The sequence below is a fragment of the Heterodontus francisci genome, chromosome 32 (assembly GCF_036365525.1).
Source record: "Heterodontus francisci isolate sHetFra1 chromosome 32, sHetFra1.hap1, whole genome shotgun sequence".
NCBI lineage: Eukaryota > Metazoa > Chordata > Chondrichthyes > Heterodontiformes > Heterodontidae > Heterodontus > Heterodontus francisci.
The window spans coordinates 27,235,829-27,259,651 of NC_090402.1; the positions used below are offsets into that span (position 1 = coordinate 27,235,829).

The window sequence follows — 23,823 nt, forward strand, 5'->3', positions numbered from 1 at the left end:
TTCGAGTATAGTATAATTCCCTTCCCTGATCTCTACACCTACATTGTCCTTCTCCATAGTGAACACACATGAAAAGTAATCATTTTAAAACCTCACCTACGTCCTCTGGCTCCACACACACATTGCCACTTTGGTCCCTACTCTTTGGCCTTACTCTTTCCCTGGTTATCCTCTTGTCCTTAATATACATAAAACACCTGACCGCCAGTGTTTTGTCATGCCCCCTCTTCACTCTCCTAATTACTTTTTTAAGTACTCCCCTACATTTTCTATACTCCTCTAGGGCCTACGTTGTTTTCAGCCCTCTGAATCTGCCACAAGCCTCTTTTTTTTTTCCTTATCCAATCCTCTATAGCCCTTGACATCCAGGTTTCTCTGGACCTGTTGGTCCTACCCTTCACCTTTATGGAAACATGTTAGTCATAGAGTTATACATCACAGAAACAGGCCCTTCGGCCCATCGTGTCCGTGCCGGCCGTCAAGCACCTATCTATTCTAATCCCATTTTCCAGCACTTGGCCTGTAGCGTTGTATGCTATGGCGTTTCAAGTGCTCATCTAAATACTTCTTAAATGTTGTGAGGGTTCCTGCCTCTACCACCTCTTCAGGCAGTGCGTTCCAGACTCCAATCACCCTCCGGGTGAAAAAGTTTTTCCTCAAATCCCTTCTAAACTTCTGCCCCTTACCTTAAATCTATGCCCCCAGCCTATTGACCCCTTGGCTAAGGGAAAAAGTTTCTTCCTATCTAACCTGTCAATGCCCCTCATAATTTTGTATACCTCAATCATGTCCCCCCCTCAGCCTTCGCTGCTCTAAGGAAAACAACCCTAGCCTTTTCAGTCTCTCTTCATAGCTGAAATACTCCAGCCCAGGTAACAGCCTGGTGAACCTCCTCTGCACCCTCTCCAGTACAGTCACATCCTTCCTATAGTGTGGTGCCTAGAACTGTACACATTACTCCAGCTGTGGCCTAACTAGTGTTTTTACAGCTCCATCATAACCTCCCTGCTCTTATATTCTGTGTCTCAGCTAATAAAGGCAAGTATCCCATATTGGCCCTGAACTCTCACTATTTCCTTTTTGAATGACTCCCACTGGTCTAATGTAGACTTTCCTACAAGTAGCTGCTCCCAGTCCATTTTGGCCAGATCCTGTTTTATCATATTGAAATTGGCTGTGCTCCAATTCAGTACCTTTATTTCCATTCCATCTTTGTCCTCTTCCTTAACTACCTTAAATCTTAGAGTTATGGTCACTATCCCCGAAATTCTCCCCCACTGACACTTCTACCACTTGTCCAGCTTCATTCCCTAGGATTAGATCCATTACAGTCTCATCTCTTTTGTAGGACTTTCTATGTGCTGGGTCAAAAAGCTCTCCTGTATGCACTTTAAGAATTCCGCCCCCTTTAAGTCTTTTGCACCAAGACTATCCCAGTTAATATTGGGGAAGTTGAAATCCCCTACTATTATTACCCTATTATTTTTACACCTCTCTGAGATTTGCCTACATATCTGCTGCTCTGTCTCTCCCTGACTGTTTGGGGGACCTGTAGTACACTCCCAGCCAAGTGATTTGCCCCCTTTTTACTTTTAAGTTGTACCCATATGTCCTCGCTTGAGGAACCTTCTAAGATATCATCCCTCTTTACTACAGTAATTGACTCCTTGATGAACAGTGCAATGCCATCTCCTCTTTTACAACCCCTCCAGTCATGCCTGAAGATTCTATATCCTGGAATATTGAGCTGCCTGTCCTGCCCTTCCCTCAAACATGTCTCTGTGATAGCAATAATATCATATTCCCATGTATTAATCAACACCCTCAATTCATCTGCCTTACTTGTAAGACTCCTTGCGTTAAAATAGATGCAATCCAGCCTTGCATTATTCGCTTGTGCCTTAACAGATGAATATTTGCTCTGCCTTCCAGACTGACTTAATTTCTCTTCTATATTTGGCTGTGCATCACCCCTTACTGTACCTCCAATCTTTATCCCATCCTTTTTTTTCCAGACTAGAGGGAAGTATACAGTGAGGCCCCCAGGGTTTGGTATTGGGGCTACTGTTCAATTTGATATATATTAATGATCTGGACTTGGGCATAATTTCAAAGTTTGAAGATGACAGACAACTTGGAAATGTAGTAAACAGTGAGCAGGATGGTAACAGACTTCAGGAGGACTGACAGATTGGTGAAATGAGCAGGCACATGGCAGTTGAAATTTAATGTAGAGAAGTGTAAAATGATACATTTTGGAAAGAAGTATGAGGAGAGACAGTATGAGCTAAATGGTACAATTCTAACGGGTGCAGGAACCTTGGGGTTCACAGACACAAATCTTTGAAGGTATCAGGACAAGCCAATAAGGCTGTTTAACAAATGCACATGGGATACTAGACATTATAAATAGAGGCACAGAGTACAAACAAGAGTATGGAAGTTATGCTGAATCTTTATAAATCACTGGTTAGGCCTCCTCTGAAGTATAGTGTTGTGTCCAATTCTGGGCAACACAATTCCCTAGATTCTGAAAAGGTCCCAGCGGATTGGAAAACCACAAATGCAACACCTCTATTCAAGAAAGGAGGGAGACAGAAAGCAGGAAACTATAGGCCAGTTAGCCTAACATCTGTCATTGGGAAAATGCTGGAATTCATTATTAAGGAAGTAGTAGCAGGACATTGTTTAATGATTTTCTAAATCAGGCAGAGTCGATGTGGGTTTATGAAAGGGAAATTGCATTTGACAAATTTATTAGATTTCTAGATTTAGATTTATTAGAGGATGTAAAAAGCAGGGTGGATAAAGGGGAACCAGTCTATGTGTATTTGGATTTGCAAAAGGCATTTGATGAGGTGCCAGTTAAAGGGTTACGACACACAATAAGAGATCATGGTGTTAAGGTAATATTTAGCATGGATAGAGGGCAAAGTAACAGGAACAGAGAGTCGGGATAAATGGCATTTTCAGGTAGGCAAACTGTAACTAGTGGAGTGCCACAGGGATCAATGCTGGGACCTCAACTATTTACAATCTGTTAATGACTTGGATGAAGGGACCGAGTGTATTGTAGACAGATTTTCTGACGATACAAAGATAGGTAGCAAACCAAGTTGTGAGGAGGTCACAAAGCATCTGCAAAGGGATATAGATAAGTTAAGTGAGTGGGCAAAAATTTGGCAGATGGAGTATAATGTGGGAAAATGTGAGGTTGTCCACTTTGGCAGGAAGAATAGAAAGGCAGAATATTATTTAAATGGAGAGAGACTGCAGAATGCTATGGGACAGAGGAATTGGGTGTCCTCATACATGAATCCTGAAACATTAGTATGTAGGTACAGCAAGTAATTAGCAAGATAAATGTAATGTTGGCCTTTCTTGCAAGGGGGATGGAGTATAAAAGTAGGGAAGTCTTGTTACAATTGTACGGGGCATTGGTGAGACCACACCTTGAGTACTGCGTGCAGTTTTGGTCTCCTTATTTAATGAAGGATATACTTGCATTGGAGGCAGATAAAGTTCACAAGGGTGATTCCTGGGATGAAGGGGTTGCCTTATGAGGAAAGATTGAGCTGGTTGGGCCAATATTCATTAGAGTTTAGAAGAATGAGAGTGATCTTATTGAAACATATAAGATTCTGAGGGGGCTTGACAGGGTAGATGCTGACAGAATCCAGAACTAGGGGGCACAGTTTCAAAATAAGGGGTCTCCCTTTTAAGACGGAGGTGAGGAGGAATTTCTTCCCTGAGGGTAGTTAATCTTTGGAATTCTCTACCCCAGAGAGCATTGGAGGGTGGGTCATTGAATATATTCCAGGCTGAACTAGATAGATTTTTGATCTACAAGGGTTATGCAGGGCAGGCAGGAAAGTGGAGGTAAGGCCACAATCAGATCTTATTGAATGGTGGAGCAGGCTCGAGGGGCTGAATTGCTGACTCCTGCTTCTATTTCTGATCTTAATTTAGGAAAAGGTACAGCAGAAATTTATTAGAATGGGATATTGGGGGTCAGGAATTTTAGTTATGTGAAGAGTCTAGAGAAGGTTAAGGAAAGAATTAATAGAGATATTCAAAATTACGAAAAGTAGATTGGGAGAAACTGTTTCCATTGGCAGGTCTGTCAGTGACCAGAGGGTACAGATGTGGGATAACTAGCAAAAGAACTGGGCTGGGTGGGGGATGAGAATTTTTTAATGCAGTAAGTTATGATCTGTAAGGTACCTGGAAGAGTAGTGGAAGCAGATTCAGTAGTGACTTTCAAAGGGGAATTGAATATATACTTAACAAGGAAAGGTTTGCAAGGCTGTTCGATTCTATGACTCTATATATTAGAAAAGCTTCAAAAGAACTCACCAACCAATTCTTCTAGATGTCTCATAAAAGATTTGCCACATATGATAGTGCAATTACTTTTTTCTTTTTGAAGTAAAAACAAATCACTTAATTGATCATTGCTTTAACAGTGAACAGAGTGGTCGAGTTTTGTGTGGAGTAATGCGAATTGGATTGGTTGCAAAGGGTTTGCTGATAAAGGGGGACCTGGATTTAGAGCTGGTGTTGATGTGTAAAGAAAAACCAACCGAGAAGTTATTAAACACAGTCTGTAACAATCTGCCAATACAAATTCAGGTGAGTTCAGAATAATCTGTCATTGTGCTTGATAGGAAAAATGCACCATGCATAAATTGCAGTAATATGTGACTGCATCATTGAAGTATTAGGTTTAGTCTGTATAAAACACCATAAGATTTTAGACTAAAATCTGATCAACTCTTGTCAAAAGGTCAGGTACAAAATTAGGATCAAATCTAACAAAAATCCATCAGCCTCTGAATAGAATTCTGTAAGTGGGAGGAGGTGCTGAGGATGCAGCTAATGTTACATGTTAACTACTTTTGACATTTTGAGAATGTTAGTTGATTTTTCTCACATTTTCCTCTGCATTTTTCTCTCTCCCACTTTTTGGCACTTTTTTCACTCTTTCAATTTCTTTTTTTACACATTTTGCTGGCATTTTTCACTGAATTTTATTTGGATTTCTCTCACATTGAAAGAAAAACTTGCATTTGTAAAGTGTCTCGGGCCATCCACAAAGTGCTTTATAACTAATAAAGTACTTTTGAAGTGCAGTCACTGTTGTAATATAGGAAACATGGTAACCAATTTGTGCAAAGCAATGAGATAATGACTAGGTAATTTGTTTTAGTGATGTTCATTAAGGGGTAAATATTAGCCAGACACCAGGGTGAATTCCCCTTCTCTTCAAAAATAGTTCCATAGAATTTGTTACATCATCCTGAGAGGCCAGGTGGGCCCTTGCTTTATTATCTCATCAAAAGACAATGCAACGGTCCCTTAGTTTCAATTTTGTGCTCAGGTCTCTGGAATGGGACTTGACACACAACCTTCTGGCTTGTAAGTGAGAGTGCTACCAGAGCCACAGTGGAGTTGGGACCAATTGTAGTCTTCAGATGAAGCAGGGTTAGAGGGCCAACCTGCACAGATATAGTTTGGCCACCATTTTAAAGTCATACATTCTGTATTTTTTATGTAACACCTGTATTTGTTAAATAGAATAGCTAAAAGCAGTTTGGGAAGCAGAGAAGTAGAGTTATTTGGAGCATAGAAGTTTTGCTGCATTACAGGCTTTATAGAACTGGGAGTGTCTGCCAGTTCAGGGGAATATAACAGATTGCATTGCACTATTCAAGGAAGCAAAGGGAATATTTTTTCATGTCCTGACCAACACTTGTCCCAAAACCAGCACTATGAAAATAGATTAAAAGGTCATTTATCTGATTCATTTTTGGGGGACTTAGCTGAGCACGAATTGGAATTACTGCAACACTTGTAGTACACCTTCATTTTCATGGGTATGCCATTACATAAAATTTATAGCACAGAAACAGGATGTTTGGCCTGGTCCATGCCAGTGTTTATGCTCCACATGAGCTTCCTCTCATTCTTACTTCCACTAACCTTATCAGTATATCCTTCTATTCCTTTTTCCCTGTATTTATCTAGCTTCCCCTTAAATGCTTCTACGCTATTTTCCTCAACTACTCCTTGTGGTATTGGTTTTAGAGGCTGGTACTATTAGTTTCATGTTGGCTAGAGATTTTATATGTAGCAGATAGTTAGCATATTATTCTAATTACAGCAGTTTTATTGAGTGGTAGCAAGTTCCACATGCAACTGTTCTGGATAAAGATGTTTCTCCTGAATGTGCTAATGGATTTATTAGTGGCTAATAATTAGAGCCCCAGCCTGTTCAGTCTTTCCTAATAGTTGTAACCTCTCAGTTCTGGTATTGTCATTGTAAATCCATTGCACTTTCACCAGTACCTCTATATTCTTTACATAATTTAGAGACCAGAACTGTTCACAGTACTCCATGTGGTCTAACAGAGGGTCTGTACATTTGACATAACCTCCCTGCATTTAAATTCTATTCCCCTAGAAATGGACCCCACAACTTTGCATTTTTAAATGTCCTTATTCAGGAAAGAGAATTATGTAAACAGCTTGACAAGTGCCACCCATAATTGTCAATTCCATGAGAATACTGTGGGTGAAGGAAGCTAATGTCTAGATTTAAACAATTAAATAATCCATTTATAGCCAGATACAAATTAAATGGGCTATTGTTCAAATAGAGGGGCACTGGGCGATTGGCCCTTTAATAGTTTGGTGACATGTCAGGGTCATCTGGTCTTTCAGCCACCTCAGTGCTATCCTTAAAGTGCACCTCAGTATTTTTATTCTTGGCGGGAATTTATTCTGTTGTCTATACACAAGGAAAATATTTTTGCACTATATTAAACATGTTTGCAAAGCCACAATGTTGACTTCCAGCCTTTGAGTAAAGGAGCTTGAACTCTTCATCTGGTCATGGTGTATGTGAGCTGGAAAATCTTAATGCTGACTGACATCCCTCAGTAAAGAAAAATGTAATTGTGATTGTTTCAATAAACTTGGTCTGTTATATAGATAAAGCTGCCTTTATAACCCCATTTGTGAGGGTGCCTCAGTGTCCTAGCATTTGTCTCACCCTTTTATATTGGAAGGTATACTACTCTGAAGAATGATAAAGATCATAGCTAGGTTAGGTAATCTGCCACTTTTTAACAGTGCCTTCTTCAGTGAGAAACCAACAAAAGAGTAACTTTATGTTCATGAATTAGTTATCCTAATTTTTAGTTTAGAAGAAAATCATCTACCTATGCATGTAACTACTGTTCAATTAAAAGCCTTGATCGTTTTTTCCTTTGAAAAGCATTATGGTTGGCAACTTGATACCGTCCAGGCCTTGAATGGTCCTAGAGTAAGCAATGAAATAGAGCATTAAGTTTGCACCAAACAATTTGAATTTAACGTAATCTCCCTTTATGAATCTATTTGCATATCCTTATCCTTATTCTTATCAAATACTGAATGTAACTAGTGTTTAAACTGTTTTTAGAAAAAAAGGCATTGCATGTAATGTTAGCTTCTGTAATAATGGCAATAAATAAGTTCTATGCAAAACTGTACCAAGCAATTCTTGAAAGATGAATTAGCATTTTTATTTATATATTGTGAAATTAATGTTTTGCATGAGTGAATAGTAATTGGCTAGTTATAGATTTTCAAAATGGGTTAGTATAGCTGAACACTGGCAACTTGAAGGTGCTTTTATTTCATTATCAGTATTGTTTATTTTTGTGCTGATGGATGCACTATATTGTTTGCAATATGTGGGTGTTGTGGAAGTAAACTTTCATTCACAAAGTGCTGATGAATGAGTGGTCTGTTTTGAAATATGTGGATATGAAGGACTTCTTTTTGTTTCTTTAGATTAAAATTAGGTTTGTCTATATCTTAAATTTTGATATCTTTAGAAACTTTCAGAGGAAAAATATGAAGTTGAGAAATGTGTGGAAGAAGCAGCTATCATTGTTCAAAATACAAAAGAACCCAAGTTGACGCTGAAGATTGTTCTGAGTTCACCAGTGGTGAGAGATGAAATGGAAAAGAAAGAAGATGGAGGTATATTGATTTTCATATACATGTTACAGTTTTGTATCTTGCTTGCTTGTAAGACATCTGTGGTCTTGCAGAGCAGGTTTGAACACACCTTGAAAATAAATTTTACAGTTTCTCGTCACTTACAGCAAAGCATGTGGATCTTTTGCTTTTTTAAAAAATGAAAAGCAAAAGGCTCCCTTATCCAGAATTTCAAGCATAGTTCTGAATCTGTTTAGAAATCAGAATCAAAATCAAAGCTATGAATACATGATATTGAAATACAGCAGGGGCTTAAGTAAAATTGTGTGTCCCATGTCCCGTATGTAAAAGGTGTACTCTCCCACATTAATAATTCTTTAAAAGTACATTTTATATTTAATTACCTGTCTACTGCATATTCACAGAATATGTCCTGACCATGTAAATGTTGTAAGACTTGCTGCATTTTTAATAATATATAGTGTCAATATTGCCCCATCTCAGTGCTGCAAAATGTAAAAAGTTGCACTTTGATGCAACAGCAATGCATTTCAATTTATAAGTATTCAAAAATGTGAAACCAATAATTATAGACACAATATATTTGTATGTGTGGGGAGGGGACAATTTGTATTAATATTTCTACAGAATATTACAAGTATTTAATGGTGTATCACAGCACACTTATTCCATGCAGTTGTGTTTATAATTCTAACCAATAGCCAGTTTTGTAAAATGGCTATGCTTAAGCAGTATTTATTATGGTAAATTCTGAAGACTTTAAGGCTTAATTTGCTATGCACAGACAACATTTTCCTAATCTGATTTTTTTCAAAGTAAGTAATCCAGATACACTTTCTTGTAGTATGCATAACTTACAAGAATGGGATTTTGAGCCACAAAGGCATTCGATATTCAAACAGTAATACAAATATGATTATCTTCAAATATGCCTTGAGTCCATTTATTTAAAATGCACGAAACCTGGTAACAGCACTGAGATTGGGAAAGAAAAATAGCTGGTCAGAATAAAGTAGTGTGTTAATTTCTTTTTATTGTTTACTTGTAGGCTTTTTTTTTAATTTAGTCTCCAAAGCGTGTCAGTGGTAGTTTGTTGAGCCTTACAGGACAATGTCAGACCTTTGACCAACTGGCCGCTCTCTGTCATGGGAATGGAGGCAGCTGTGCCCACCTGGGCAGGAGGGGACTCCCTGTTGCTGTTCTCCCCATTTCTAGACTTGCTACAAGTCCCTTCAGTAATGTTACTACTGTTCAGCAAGAAATTATGGTATGAAATGATGTATGCTTAGAAACTGAGAAGGAATTTTTAAATAAACTCCATTGGTAATAACCAACTGAATTAAGTACATATAGTTGGCAATTTATAGATTGCCGAAGTTAATACCATTCAGAATTTCCTGCCACACAGTATGCTATACAATCACTAATCAGCACCCAAAGCAATGTTAGCTGAAGGGGACTTCTCAGCTGTTTACATTTTGTCTTATATGAATGATTCATGTGTGTTCATGCCCTGCTATCTACAATTTAGTCTGGGGGTGGGGAAAACTTGAGAAGTTGCTTGTGCCATTGCATATTTTGAAAAGTTGAGATGAGCAAGTTGTTGACACCTACTGCCTTGTGACTTACAATTATAGGGTTTGAAATTAATGTATTGACTACAAACACAATTGAAGAATAATTTTAGGTTAAATTTTGTCAATTATTTTCACATTAATCATGTTACAATTGTTTTGATTTCTTCCCATAGATTCTAAAATTCCAATATCAAGTCCTCTTGAGATGTTGATTGGATTCAAACTGCTTGAAGTGCAATTTGGGTGTCAATAATGTTTGCATTGGCAATAAGCATAAGTTTCCCTTCCCTTTCCCTTCTGGGTCAGTTATTGATTCTTTGTAAATTGCAGGGTGTTGTATGATTTGCTACCACTACAAGCCATGGAACACTGTTTATTTATATTTGATGGTAAAATTTACATGTTGGAAGCCTATGTTAATTTCAAACTCAAAATTGTGCAGGGCATGAAGTGAATACATGAGTGTGTAAAAAGGGACTTTGGTGCAAGTCTACCCCATTCACTGCCTGCTCTTTGTTCCCTATCCTTATCTTTTTTTCTGTAGAACTTGCATGTAAAAGATGACTGACTGCAAAAAGAATGTATTGTTGTATGTTTATATAAGTTTGTAGAAGAGCCCTGTAATGCAATCATCCAGATTGCAAGAACCTTTTAAACAAATCAAAATTTTGCAGTAGGAGCAATGTTTGGATAAACCATAGCCCATGGACATCAAAACAGAATGAAGCTATATTTATAGTTTTGAAACAAAATGTTAATGTGCCTTTCTAAAAAAAAATTAGGACATGACTGAGTGATGAAGTGAGTGAGAATTTGCAATTAGGTATGTTTTGATACAGAATTGCGTAGTTGGAAAAAAATTGTTCCTGCAGACAGTCATCCTTTATGCTGTCTAATCCAATGTTTTAGACTATTAACCACCCATCTACAGCAGTTTATCTTTGTATCCCCTGTGTAAGAAATATTGTACTTTATAGCAGATGTTTTTGTTGCTTTAAAAGGCAGAAAACTCCAGCTGTTGAAAATATTTGAAATGATATGGTTTTGCAAATTTCAGTAGGGGTTAACTGCCATATTGAGTTTCTGTTACATTTTAATATCGTTGTTGCAGGCGCCTAGTTTATTTCTAATATAATCTAAACCCAACTGACAGTTTCGGCGAGAATTTTTCAGAAAACAGGAGCTGGCGCAAGTGGCACTTGCACAAGGAATTAAAATGGTAAGGCCATACATAGTTAATTTCTGGTTTCCTGGGTCCTAAATATCAATATTTTGTTGTGGCAATAAGATGGAATTATGAAAGTGAAGTGGCATTTTTATATGGCTTTGATAGTGTTAGATCTTGTGATTTTGATCTTCGAAAACAGAAATCAATGAATGGAAATGCAAAGTGAAAGACTCAAAAGTTTGGAAGTAGGTCATGATTTTCACCTCATCATAAATCGCTATGTTAATTTTAGAACTACCCAAGAAACCAGAAATTAAGGAGGCCTGGCTAACAGTCAACAAAAATATCTGCTGTGTGGTATAATCTGTTGTGTTCTGCATTTTAAATAAGACTCAGAATCATATACTCTGCAGTTGATATGCCATTGATTCGTATCCCGAATGAATGCCTTTTGCTTCTGTCTCACATTCACGTTACTGTAAATGGCTGTTGTAGTAACCACAATGCACTATTAAACCATTAAAATTTCTGGGAGCCTTGTTTGCCTAGGGTGCTGCCACTCCCTAGTACTGAATGACAGAAACCCCTTGGTCAAACTGTATCTGTCTTCTTATTCCATTCACCAGTAGAAAATTTTGCGATGAAAGATCCACCGGACTTATTGGACAGGCAGAAATGCCTAAACGCCTTGGCGTCTCTGCGACATGCCAAATGGTTTCAGGTTGGCTACTTGTTCTTACCTTATTGTTATTGTAGCCTTATGAGGTTTTAATGTTAAAACTATTTGTTATATTATAACACTGAATGCTATTCATTTGCTCTTTGTAGTGTTGGTACTCTGCGCACAGTTTAAGCTCAGTCGGTATACTACAATAGGTTTTCTTTTACTAGTTATCATGAGGCTACAAAAGCAATTGTTAAACATTTATGCTTCTTGCTTGTACTTGAAATCAGTCATGCTAGAGATGGAGTTTGTTCTCTGTAAATTTTCCTTTTTGTTTGCATGATTTAATTTAGTTTTTCAAAGTTACTGAGAAATGCCAAGATACTATGTAATTTGCAGCTCTGCTAAACAGATGACGTATCACAACAATTCTGTATGTTTTAGGCGAGGGCAAATGGATTAAAGTCATGTGTAATTGTGATTCGTATTCTGCGTGATTTATGCAACAGAGTACCCACATGGGGACCATTGAAAGGATGGGTAAGTTTATAATATAGACTGTTCTCTAGTCAAGCCAAATGGTCCAAGCGCATAGAAGCTTGTACCTTTAAATGCTTCACAACTTTTTGGGTCTCAAAAGAAGACAACTTCAGAAAATGCAAGGAGTGCAATGCAAATTTCTAAATGTGTGCAAAGTGAACTTGAATTTGTTTAATCAAACTGTGGATTTAATTTAATGTAGTGGTCTGACATGTTAAGTATAGCTTTTTTCATGTAGTGTTGTGAAAAATTTGTCTTGGCCAAATACTAATTAAGTTTATCTCTTGGCACTAACCAGGTGAATTTCAACCAAGCTGATGTGAAATGAGCTTGAGATTACATTTATTTGAAAATAAGCTTGAAAATCTTCCATCCAATCTAAGGGTGTGATTTTTAAAAAACTTCCCCATTACATGTTGCCAGATGTAACTGATTTCTTGTTCTTTATTATGTTTAGCCCCTAGAGCTTATTTGTGAAAAAGCCATAGGTACTAGTAATAGACCGTTAGGGGCTGGTGAAGCTTTGAGACGTGTAATGGAGTGCTTGGCATCAGGGATTCTTCTACCTGGTAAGAGTCTTAATTAACAAATATATTGAAATAGATTGCAGGTCTTAATATTTAGTAGATTAACATTGCTTTTCCATGCTCAAAGTTTAATATTAATTTAAATAGGATAGATAATAAGGTATGTTTTTCCATTTCATATGAAAGTTCTAAATTAGTAGTTTGTGCCAAACACTGGTCTGCAATTTATCAAAAACGAGCTAAGATGCATAAAATTTAACTTTTTTCTTGGATAAATTACAAATGAAAATATGTTCATTCTAATTTCATAGCTAAATGGTTATTGGCCACATTTACTAAACATTGTACTTTGATATAAAGAATTTATTCTGATAAGTATCTACTGCTTGAAATGCAAACTGTTTATTTTCTATGCAGGTGGTCCAGGATTGCATGATCCTTGTGAAAAAGATCTAACTGATGTATTGATCTCAATGACTCCACAAGAAATGGACAACATTACTCATAGTGCCCAGGTATGGTTGATAATTGGGTATTTATGATGACCATTGAAAGCTTTCAGTTGGTAAAACAATGCTGTAGGAACTCTAACAAATAGTCCTCCATCCTGAAACATTGGCTTCTTTTTGCAAATTGGTACATTCAGACCGTCCATACTTGAATGAAGTAATTGTTCATATTTTTAGTTATGTAAATTGGGTGTAACAGAGAATTTACTTCCGAATTTAGTGGTTGAATGTTTAACACCATGTTGGTTACAGGTTCAGCAGGTTTGGAAAGCATGTCATGTAAATAAGAGGATTGATTAAATATAAAGCACAGGGTTGATTTTAAAAATCAACAGTTGTGTGTATGTATAATATTTACATTTTAAGCACAGAGATGTTTCCACTTGGGGAAACCCAAAGCCAGTGGCCATAAATATGATTCACAAATAGATCCAGTAAAGAATTCAGGAGAAACTCCATTATCCAGAGAGTGGTAAGAATGTGAAACTTGCTATCACAAGGAGTAGTTGTGGCGAATGGCATAGATGCATTTAAGGGGAAGCTAGATAAGAACGCGAGGAAGGAAGGAGTAGAAGTATATATTGTTAGGAATAGATGAAGTGGGGTGGGAGGAGGTTCGTGTGGAGCATAAACACCAGTATGGATCTGTTGGGCTGAATGGTCTGTTTCTGTGCTGTACATTCTATGTAATGTGGAATAAATAAGATAAAACCTGATTAGATAATGAGTTTGTTTTTATTGACCTTAAAAATATTTCTCTTCTCCCAACTTGTTCCCAGTAGAAGAGAACAAACTGATGAAACATGCCTAGGTCTTTTTACCATTAGAGCTCTTGGGGGAATAAAAAGAACCAAAATGGTGTGAACTGAATTTCCTGTTGCTACTCAGCTTCCCCAGATAACCTGGCTGAGATTGGAAAGATACCATGTGGAGCATCTTGGGGGAAATTTCCCGCCACTTGCCAGTTGGGTTGGGGGTGGGGGGGGGGGTGGCATTAGTTACTCCTTTGAAGATGTCATTGCTAGGTTATGTGTCCCTTTAGTACCATGCCTATTTAATGATATTCTCGGACACAGCACTTTTCTAGGCTGTTCAAATATGGTGGATATTAAAGCTGAACTTGAAACTGTCCTTCTCCAGCCACAGAAGCAGAAATCCTAGCAAAGTTTCCCCCAATTATGACTGCCCTACTGTAGCTGTGGTTCAGATCCATTAATTCTGCACAGGCCAGGGATCTGGATAAACTTGCTGAATCATCCATGAACCTCTTGCACATGAATTAACACAAAACCCAATTTGCAACAACATGTTTAAATGTATGAAGTTATTTATTTATCAATATATCTTATGCTTGCAGCATGCACTTAGACTCATGGCCTTTGGTCAGATATACAAAGTACTGGAGATGGACCCACTTCCATCAACGAGATCCTCCCTTCAAAAATGGTCCAGATCACTGAGTGAGCGAGATGGTGGGTAGATGATCAATTTTTGCAAGATCCAATTAGACACATTAGCCTGTGTTTTGCAGTAGTAATGAAGGCAAAACTGTCAGTATTCACTGTCATTACTCCTCTGAAACTGACAACAACCTCTGGAGTTTACACATGTCAAGTTGAATGGGGAAATCCAGAAGTTGCAGTCAGTGATTCTGTGTTTCCATGCAGGTGTGTGCTGTCGAGATCCTTCCCCCGCACCCACCGCACCCCACACTGCAGTCAAGTAGAAAGCACTGAAAATTTGCCCTTTTACTCTATTAACCTCACTGTAAAAACCCTTGAAAAAGTTGCAGCTTGTTGAATGAGGTGTAACTGGGTTTTTAAACAGTATACTAAGTTCACAGTTACTGCTGAACAGCCTCATTGAGCTTGAGAAACTAACTTTATATAGTGGGATGTCACATTTCTCCATTATGATAAGTTCACATTTTTAGAATTTAAAAAAAAAGTTTTTATGCAAGCTTTTACCTTATTTTTTTGTGAATGACCCAAAGATTTACTTTGCTTTCTGTAAAATTTTAATGAAGTGAAAAATTCAGTTCATTTGACTGACTGATTTGCTGTCTTTGAGAATACATCAATGTGATTGACTACTTAACCTGCTTAATGAAATCGCTGTTGCTGGATGCCTGGAGATGCCCTTAACTTGGCGCCAGATTGAAACTGACATTGGGAAAGGGGAAATATATGGCACTGAGATTGCTAGATCTGTTTGGTCAGTTTCTTTGTGGTCAGCAACAATTGCTGTTGCTTTGCCACTGACCATGAAGTCTGGGCAAATGTGTACTGTGCATTTAAGTCCCAATAATTCAACAAAACATAATAAGGAGTTACTCTCTAGGGGAAGGGTACTTGTATGGCCCACTTGGACCCTCGTGAACCTCTGTTTCAACATTTGGACATGCCCATGGAGTTGTTGCTAACAACTGCGGCACAGTGGAGCAGTGGTTAGCACCGCAGCCTCACAGCTCCAGTGACCCGGGTTCAATTCTGGGTACTGCCTGTGTGGAGTTTGCAAGTTCTCCCTGTGTCTGCGTGGGTTTCCTCCGGGTGCTCCGGTTTCCTCCCACAGCCAAAAGACTTGCAGGTTAATAGGTAAATTGGCCATTATAAATTGCCCCTAGTATAGGTAGGTGGTAGGGGAATACAGGGACAGGTGGGGATGTGGTAGGAATATGGGATTAGTGTAGGATTAGTACAAATGGGTGGTTAATGGTCGGCACAGACTCGGTGGGCCGAAGGACCTGTTTCAGTGCTGTATCTCTAAATCTAAATCTTGCTGCCAGCCCCAAGTTGTTATTTTCTGAAGAGTGAAAATGGATGGTCGATAAATATTTTAAAATCCTGCATGAAATATTGGAGACCAGTAGGTAACTTTTCCATTCTATTGGCCACTTACATGAGCTGAGTAACGAGTAATAATTTTGAGTTTATTGAATAGAAGCAGTTGACAGCAACACATATGTGAGAGCAGCGTATACAGCTGAAAGAAGCTGAGTGTACAGTTTCCATTGCAACACTTGGGCAGCTGAGATAGCTGTGTAGCGTGCTTAAAGGAGAGAGAAGGAAAATGTATGCATTATATTTTACTTATGTAGATGTATTTTTGAAGGGTATCCATTTTCTCTCCCTGTATTATATATTTTTGCTACTTAGCAGAACAAGCCGAAGCACTTTCTGCACAACTAACTCAGATGTAGCTTTCCATCAGTAAGCAATTCCAGAGGTTTCCATGCCACTGTATGCCTTTTCAATCCTGGGTCTCAAATCAGGAGCATTTGCAACTGGAAAATTCGATAACAATTGGATATTAAAGTGTATCGGTTTCAGCCTCATTCGGTAGTTGTATGAAACTGATAAATTGAATGCTTGACTATTGATGAATATTTTAGTCTTGATCAAGGTACTCACTGGAACCAAAGACTGAAAAGAATGCTGAGCACATTGGAAAATTCCAAAGCTTGCTGCTGAATGCTTACAGCTAAGTTATGATTCTGTGGAGACAAGTCTCCAGCACATCCTCTTGGTGCTTGGATATAGAAGGTGTGTGGCATAAGGCTGGCGAGACTTGCAGGATCCGATCAAGCGAAATTTAGGCAATTAGTTTGTGGAAACAAAGGTTTATCACCTTCAAAAAATGTATTTTAATAGTTAGATTTGCTCAGTGTATTGTATCCAGTGCTGAGGAAAAGAAAATGTTTTGTGAATTCACCCTTTGGAGCGCTATCATTTTCTTTGTTTTTCAGCTAATTACTTGTTTGTTTTGCTCAGCAATTGTGACCAAGTGGTCTAAGTTGGTTCTGAGGTCAGTTAGAGTCTAATTAGGGTTGTTTGCAGTTTCTCCAAATTGACAGCTGCTTGACTCCTCCTTGTTAACAAGCTCTCCAGGTTATCTCAAGTTCAGAACAACAGCAAGAAGTATTGGCTTTTTTTTTGTATTTTTAAAAAAAGATTATTCAGTTGTAGCTTTATACAAAGTGTAATGGATGCTCTTAAAAGAAAAATTATGTGAATAGAAATATAGCTCATATTCTATTGTTAATAAAATAAAGCCATAGAGTTGCCTGCTGGAGGTTCTGAGACAGTGAACTTTAAGCAAGCCATTGCTTAAGATTATTGCCCTTGACCAAAATTTAGCAAGTATCACTGATAGAGTGCCCATAACTGTCTATTTAATCCTGTTGCATTAATAAAAAACCACAGCAATTTGAAAAAGTACAAGATTATTGCTTCAGAATGTCAAATCAGCCACTGCAAAATGATCCTTAAATATATTAAAATCAAATGTATATTTTTGTACTGTTAATGTTTTGCTCACAAAAGGAGAATGGTAAAGGTTCATATCCCAACTCAAAGCGTTGCAGTATAATTCATAGATAAATAATTTTGTTAATGTCGATCTTTCACCTGAAGATGTATAGTGAAGTAAAATGCTTCAGGATTTTTTGCAGGGCCACTCTCAGCACCTTTGAAGAGACCATATGAAGATGGTATGGGAGATGACAAAGATCCAAACAAAAAGATGAAAAGGAACCTGAGAAAAAGTAAGCTGACATCCAAATTGCCCTATTGATATACCAGCAGACAATAGAGTACTTGGGAACATTTCACAATATGTTTCTAATTATCTTGACTATTGAATATCCAATTTGCAAATTTCCCTTCCATTCCATGTGTTTTTAACTTATCCACGAGCCTCTTGAGAGCTGTTTATGTGAATTCTGACGGCGGGCGGCGCAGTGGTTAGCACCGCAGCCTCACAGCTCCAGCGACCCGGGTTCAATTCTGGGCACTGCCTGTGTGGAGTTTGCAAGTTCTCCCTGTGTCTGCGTGGGTTTTCGCCGGGCACTCCGGTTTCCTCCCACCACCAAAAGACTTGCAGGTTGATAGGTAAATTGGCCGTTATAAATTGCCCCTAGTATAGGTAGGTGGTAGGGGAATATAGGGACAGGTGGGGATGTGGTAGGAATATGGGATTAGTGTAGGGTTAGTATAAATGGGTGGTTGATGGTCGGCACAGACTCGGTTGGCCGAAGGGCCTGTTTCAGTGCTGTATCTCTAAATAAATAAATAAAAAGTATATATCTACCAGCTCCGTTTTAACCTTGAAGTGTTTCAGGACGTTTTGTTTAACATGACTTGATTTTTGAAAACACAAGTTATTGTCATTTACTGGTACCACCATTGAAGGTGGAGTTTAGAATGCCAAGATTATTTTTTCATTTCAATTAGAGAACTACAGAATTTATAAGAATGTGATGCCTTATTACTTAACTTCTTTCACATTAAGAGATACTATCATAAGATTACATTTTTAACTTTGATAGAGGCTATTCCCCTTTAGCTAGTTCATAGGACATATATTTTATGACAAGACAAAAGCCATTAGGATCAACAAACCAGCCTTTTTGATCAATATCAACATTTCTGCTTTCTCATCATAGTCGTCAATGCCCTTATGTCAGAAACACATCCCGATATCCTTTGAATTAATTTATATTATTAGCCTCAATGGCTGTACATGTGAAATGGTTTTGCCTGAGTTCATTTTTAATTAGTTTTTAAATTATATCCTCTCATTTTTTGAACTTTAATAAGAATTACAAATTTGTTTAGATCAATTTTATCAATCATCTAAAGATTTTGGAAATTCGTTTTGCGTTACTTCTAAATTTATTCTTTTACAATGAGAGCAAACCAAATTTTATTGATCGTTCCTCATCACTTGGATTCCACTGATGTGATATCATTTTTGTTGCCCTCCACTGCACCCTGTCAAGGCTGTTAATATCATGTTATGGACACCAATGCACAGTATTCTCAATAGGTTCAATTCACTTACATTTCAGTTGCTATACAATATTGACAAGCTTGAACATACCAAAATATTGGATCTTTTTTACATATGGATACTATTTTATGTAATAGCAAATTTCAGTATAGTGTCGTGGTTAGCATGTAAAATTTTTATGCTTTTTTTTTTGGTTGGTTTCACCAGGCAGCATAACTTAAGATTCTGTCCTTCCAAACAGTAGGAATATCCTTATTGAATACTTGGAAAGGTTTAGGCTGATCAGGGATCCACAATGTGGGTTTATGAAGGTTTGACTAATGGCATGGAATAATTTGAGAAATTGCTGAGCAGACAGACTGAGGGGTGCAGTGGATATAGTATATTGTCCAGAAAGCATTTGATAAAGTGTTATGTAAGAGACTTGTAAAGAGCAAGGCACATGGTGGTAATGTGGCAACATGGACAGGGGGATGAAAAGCAAAAAAACAGTAAATTAATGTTTTTTTGACTTGGCAAGATATAGCTTGTGATATAGGCTACCAATTTTGTTGTGGCTTTTCTGGTTTTCTACAAATGTAAATGAGTTGGATGTGAGCATAGAGGGCATAGTATCAAAAGCAGGACATTGGAGGAACAGTGGATTGTAGGACTGTAGGAAATCATAAAGAATTTAGGGAGGTGGACATAAGTTGGCAAATGCAATTCAAGGAGTTGTAGAATCATGGCACAGAGGAGGCCATTCAGCCTATTCAGTGTAGATAAATGAACAGAGTACGGCAATGTACTGTAAATGGGAAAATTCTCAATTTGAGTACAGGCACAGAATATCTAGTTGTGCAGATAAAAGGCTGTAAAAGGTCAAAACGATTCTGTGTTTTATACATGGACCATCGAATATACTTATGAAAGATTTGGTAAAACCTTGGCTGTTCTCTGGCATAGAGCAATTTAAGGTGGGATCTCATAGAAGTGTTGAAAGAGACAGAGTATTAGGAGATTATTTCCACTAGTTCGTGAATCTGCAATGAGAGGGCACAAATTGAGGCTTCCTTCAAACAAAAGTTATTAGAGTCTGGAAAACATCACCTGTAAGTCACATTTGAAACTGAAACAATTTCTTAGAAAGATATTAAAGGATATAGGAAAAGAGCAAGGAAATTAGATTAGAGATGGAGTTGGACTGTCAAAGACATGAGCAAAATGGCTTCCCTCTGCGCTACCGTTTCCATTTCTAAACTTGGGTGGTACATAGAGAGCATTTGAGCTATATATTTGAGTTCGGGTAAAATATTGGCTGTTGCAGGTTTGGGACTGTGGGTAGCAGTGATCAAAGCTATTTAAGATGGCTATTTAAGAGTGGGAAACAACTCTAAAGCATGTTGGCACAGTGTGGCTTTTTTCCTATGGAGTATTGATACTTCAAAAAGATACTGCATCTCAGAGAGAGAGAGAGAGAGACGTGCACATTGCAACAGCAGCCTGCATCTATATAATGTCTTTTCACATGGTAAAAGAAGGTTCAAGTGTGGGGCCAAACCAACTGAAGGCCCTACCAGTAAAGGTGGGAAGATACAAAGGAAACCAGAGTCAAATCAGAGGATAAAGTTGAAGGACTTTGCAACAGTAGAGAGGGAGCAAGCCTTTTAGATGAGGATTGTAAATTCAGTAGGTTATGTGGGGGGCAGTGGGAGCTAATAGAGTTTGAGGAGAAGTATAACAGGAGAATGGGACTGATTGCAGAACATTGAGTAAGTTTGAACCTGGAATGACAAAGGTATGGGGATGGGTGTGAGGTATGGACTGATGTGGAAGCACACTTGCTGATGTCTAGCATATGTAGTTTGATGTTCAGCTCCTGGGTTAAACAGGACAGCCAGGTTGTGCACAGTAAGGTTATTCCTTAATGTGCAACCAGGGTGGTGGACAAAATCAGGGGTGTGGTGCAGAATTTGTGATAGGAATTGATTGTTTCAGTTTTGCAGATGTTAAATTGGACTAGGTTCTAACTTATCTATGACTTGATATCAGGCAACTAGTCAGATAGCTAAGTGGTGGTTATATAGTTGAGAGTGGTGGTAGACAGGAAACTAAAGGCAGAGGAAAGATGATGGAGACTAACCAGAACAGAAAGTAGAAAAATTTGGGGGTGGGATTGTCAAAAGATATGATGAAAGAGAGGGATTTTGAAAGATTATGTAGGAAATTATGTTGGAGGGATCCAGGGAAACAATTCAAGCCACATACCAGTAATGGTGAAGCTGAGGGAGTGGAGAATAATGGGTTACCCAGTGTCAGAAGAATGAAGGATACACAAGATGTGGTGGGCCAAAGGGCCTGTTTCTGTGCTGTACAGCTCTATGACTCTAAGATGGTGAATGGCTGGATTAAGGTTATGGATGAAGTCAATTCAATGGAACACAAATTCATTGGATATTAGATAGTGATGGAAGTAAGCCTGCTAACAACACTGGCAAGAATTTTGCTGTACATAGATCACCTTGCAATTGATTTGTGTGTCTGCAATGCACTGTGGGCAGATAAGACTGTACTTCAATTCCCAGAAATTTGCCAGTTGAACATTTCACTGAAAGACAACCTAGTGGATACCCAGCAAAGATCAGCCAGATTCTTGAGGATACGTTGTAATTCCTATAAAGAATAAAGTGGTTAAATCAAAACTGTTTTGTACATCTTAAAATCTTCCTTGTGTTAAAATTTTATGTAGAAAAATTGTGATTCTTTCCAAAGTAAAAGTAGGCTTTTGAACAAAAAGAAAACTTTCAGGCGTTTTGAGATTTTCTTTTCACACCTTTTTTTCTAGTAATGGAAAGCAAGGCAATAGATATTAACCAGCCTATGAATGCTCTGATGAGACTGAATCAAATTAAACCTGGTCTGCAGTACAAGCTTCTTTCACAGTCTGGTCCTGTGCATGCACCTGTCTTCACGATGTCTGTAGATGTTGATGGAAAAACCTACGAAGCCTCAGGACCATCAAAAAAAACAGCCAAACTTAATGTAGCAGTTAAGGTAAGACATGGTAGCCTACAGTGATGTTGTTTGTTTGTTAGAATAAATTTTGATGGGGCTAGTTTAGAAAAAATGCTCATGGAATGCACAACCATGCCAGGTAACAAATAGTATGGATAGGAAGTTTCCTTGAAAACAGTGATCAAATTTTTTTTGGGTGATCAATTATTAGTGAAGAAATATTATTTAGATTCCCTGCATACAAATCCTACTCCTAAAATTAAGGGTATTGTAAGCTGCATATTTAATTCTTTTGTCTGTCTTTACTCGCACTTCAAGTTTAGATTGTGTTCCTATTTGTTGTAAACCATTGCTAACTAAAGGAGGAGACTGCTGTTGCAATCAAATTTCCTCTGCTTAACCCTGCTTCAGCCATCTAAAATGCCAGTTTCTAGTTTGTAAATTTATTTCATTTGCTACGGACTGCTCGCTTAATGGCCACACCACTTTGAAGTGTGATGCCTGCTCCAATCTCAGAACAAGGATTTGACAACAAAATTAATTTACCAGAGGGGATCCTGGTTAAAATAATGCTGCAGCTTGAATCTTGGCACAAATATTTCAAACAGCTGGCAAAAGAAGCCCTCCACAAATCCTAAGTCAGAGAATTGAGCCGAATCATGAAATGTTCACAAAGACAAAGAAGCCAGTTACAGGTATAGGGAGGTCATTCTGGACCATATGACTAACCAGTCCACAAAACTGTTGTCACACAGATAAGCTAGTTGAGGTATGTGCCACATTGTTTGAATCTATGGGTTTCAGTGAGGTTGGGTTACTTTCATTCAAAACTATCTCACTGCTTAAGTTTTATCTCCAACCTCACGATTCTTCCATCAAGAAGTAGATTTGTATATGACCCTAGATTTTAAGATAAATAAGATATAATTTTTTAAAACTATCCTGTCAGTTTGCTTTCTTGTATAGTGAGCAACTCTTGCACATATTAAGGGTTCGTCCGAGGCTGCCTACAAGACAAGCTGAAGTGGTTATGCATGCTTTTACGGAACTTATATCTTTGACTTGACAGTTTAGGAAGACAAGTGCTTTGTTGCAAGTTGCACTAATGCAGTCCTCAGATTTCCACTGTTAATTTCTGTTCCACTTTGGAATGTTCCTATTCCATGTGGAAGTTGGAACAGTGCCTCATTTTTCTGTAAATAAGGACCTACCTTGGCTATGATCCCTCATTCTATGGGCTGAATCTTTGCTTTTTGGGTGGAAAACAGAAGCCAGAACTGTTTCCAGGTCCCAAACCTGGCCCTAAGGGGAAACAGTTAATCGTTGAGATTTTGACAGGACACCCTCTTAATTGGAATGGAGACAGGTTCCCTGCCCAATTAAGGGTGACCAGCGGGCTCACAAAGCTGGAGGGCCAATCAGAGGCCTTCCAGTTTCAGAGGAGCAGCAGTAAAGAGTAAGTAACTGAGAGATGCCCACCTCCAAGCAGTTGAACTGTCTCCCGTCCTGTCGGGAAACTGAAGCCGACTGGGAAATCCTAGTCGGCCTTGTTTAACCATTGTTAACAGGGCTCTTAAGGAGCCTAATTGGCTGCTTGCCTCATGGGGGCAGGCAGCCTTGCCAGGTCTCAAGCCCACCTCCCCCAAATTGGCCGGTGCCAGGAAGAGTGTCGGGAAACTGGCACACTGGCTGGTGCTGGTATTTTTGGGTCCCATCTGCCTCCAGTCTCAGGGCCTGAAAGTCCTACCCTTATGCCAAGCTCCATCCCAGTTGAGCAGTTGCTTATCTTCCTGACTTCTTGTGGCTTATGCTACATTTTAATTTTATTTCAACAATTTGTGCTGTTCAGTATGGTCTCAATGGTGTCATCTTTAGGTAACGATCTGAGAGCTTGGCCAGGCTTAGATTTTATATATTCATATTTACAATTGGCCTAGTCTTCATTCTTTTATTATTAGTGCTTCCAAGTAGTTTTCCTTCTATGTGCCATTAAAGAATGATGGTAGCCATGCATCAGGTAATGTTGTAATATGAAGGTAGAGCA

At 38.3% G+C, this 23,823-nt stretch overlaps 1 protein-coding gene across 7 annotated transcripts in view; it reads left to right on the top strand.

Annotated features, from left to right (window-relative positions):
• Nucleotides 1–23,823, top strand: part of strbp (spermatid perinuclear RNA binding protein) — a 179,082-nt gene that overhangs the window by 121,680 nt on the left and 33,579 nt on the right. For all 7 annotated transcript variants that reach the window (XM_068012531.1, XM_068012534.1, XM_068012528.1 and 4 more), the window contains 9 exons: nt 4,467–4,632; nt 7,884–8,031; nt 11,382–11,476; nt 11,864–11,959; nt 12,417–12,528; nt 12,904–13,001; nt 14,353–14,467; nt 17,446–17,538; nt 21,610–21,818. In XM_068012531.1, coding sequence (XP_067868632.1) covers nt 4,467–4,632; nt 7,884–8,031; nt 11,382–11,476; nt 11,864–11,959; nt 12,417–12,528; nt 12,904–13,001; nt 14,353–14,467; nt 17,446–17,538; nt 21,610–21,818 — 1,132 coding nt within the window. The remainder of the gene's footprint in view (nt 1–4,466; nt 4,633–7,883; nt 8,032–11,381; nt 11,477–11,863; nt 11,960–12,416; nt 12,529–12,903; nt 13,002–14,352; nt 14,468–17,445; nt 17,539–21,609; nt 21,819–23,823) is intronic.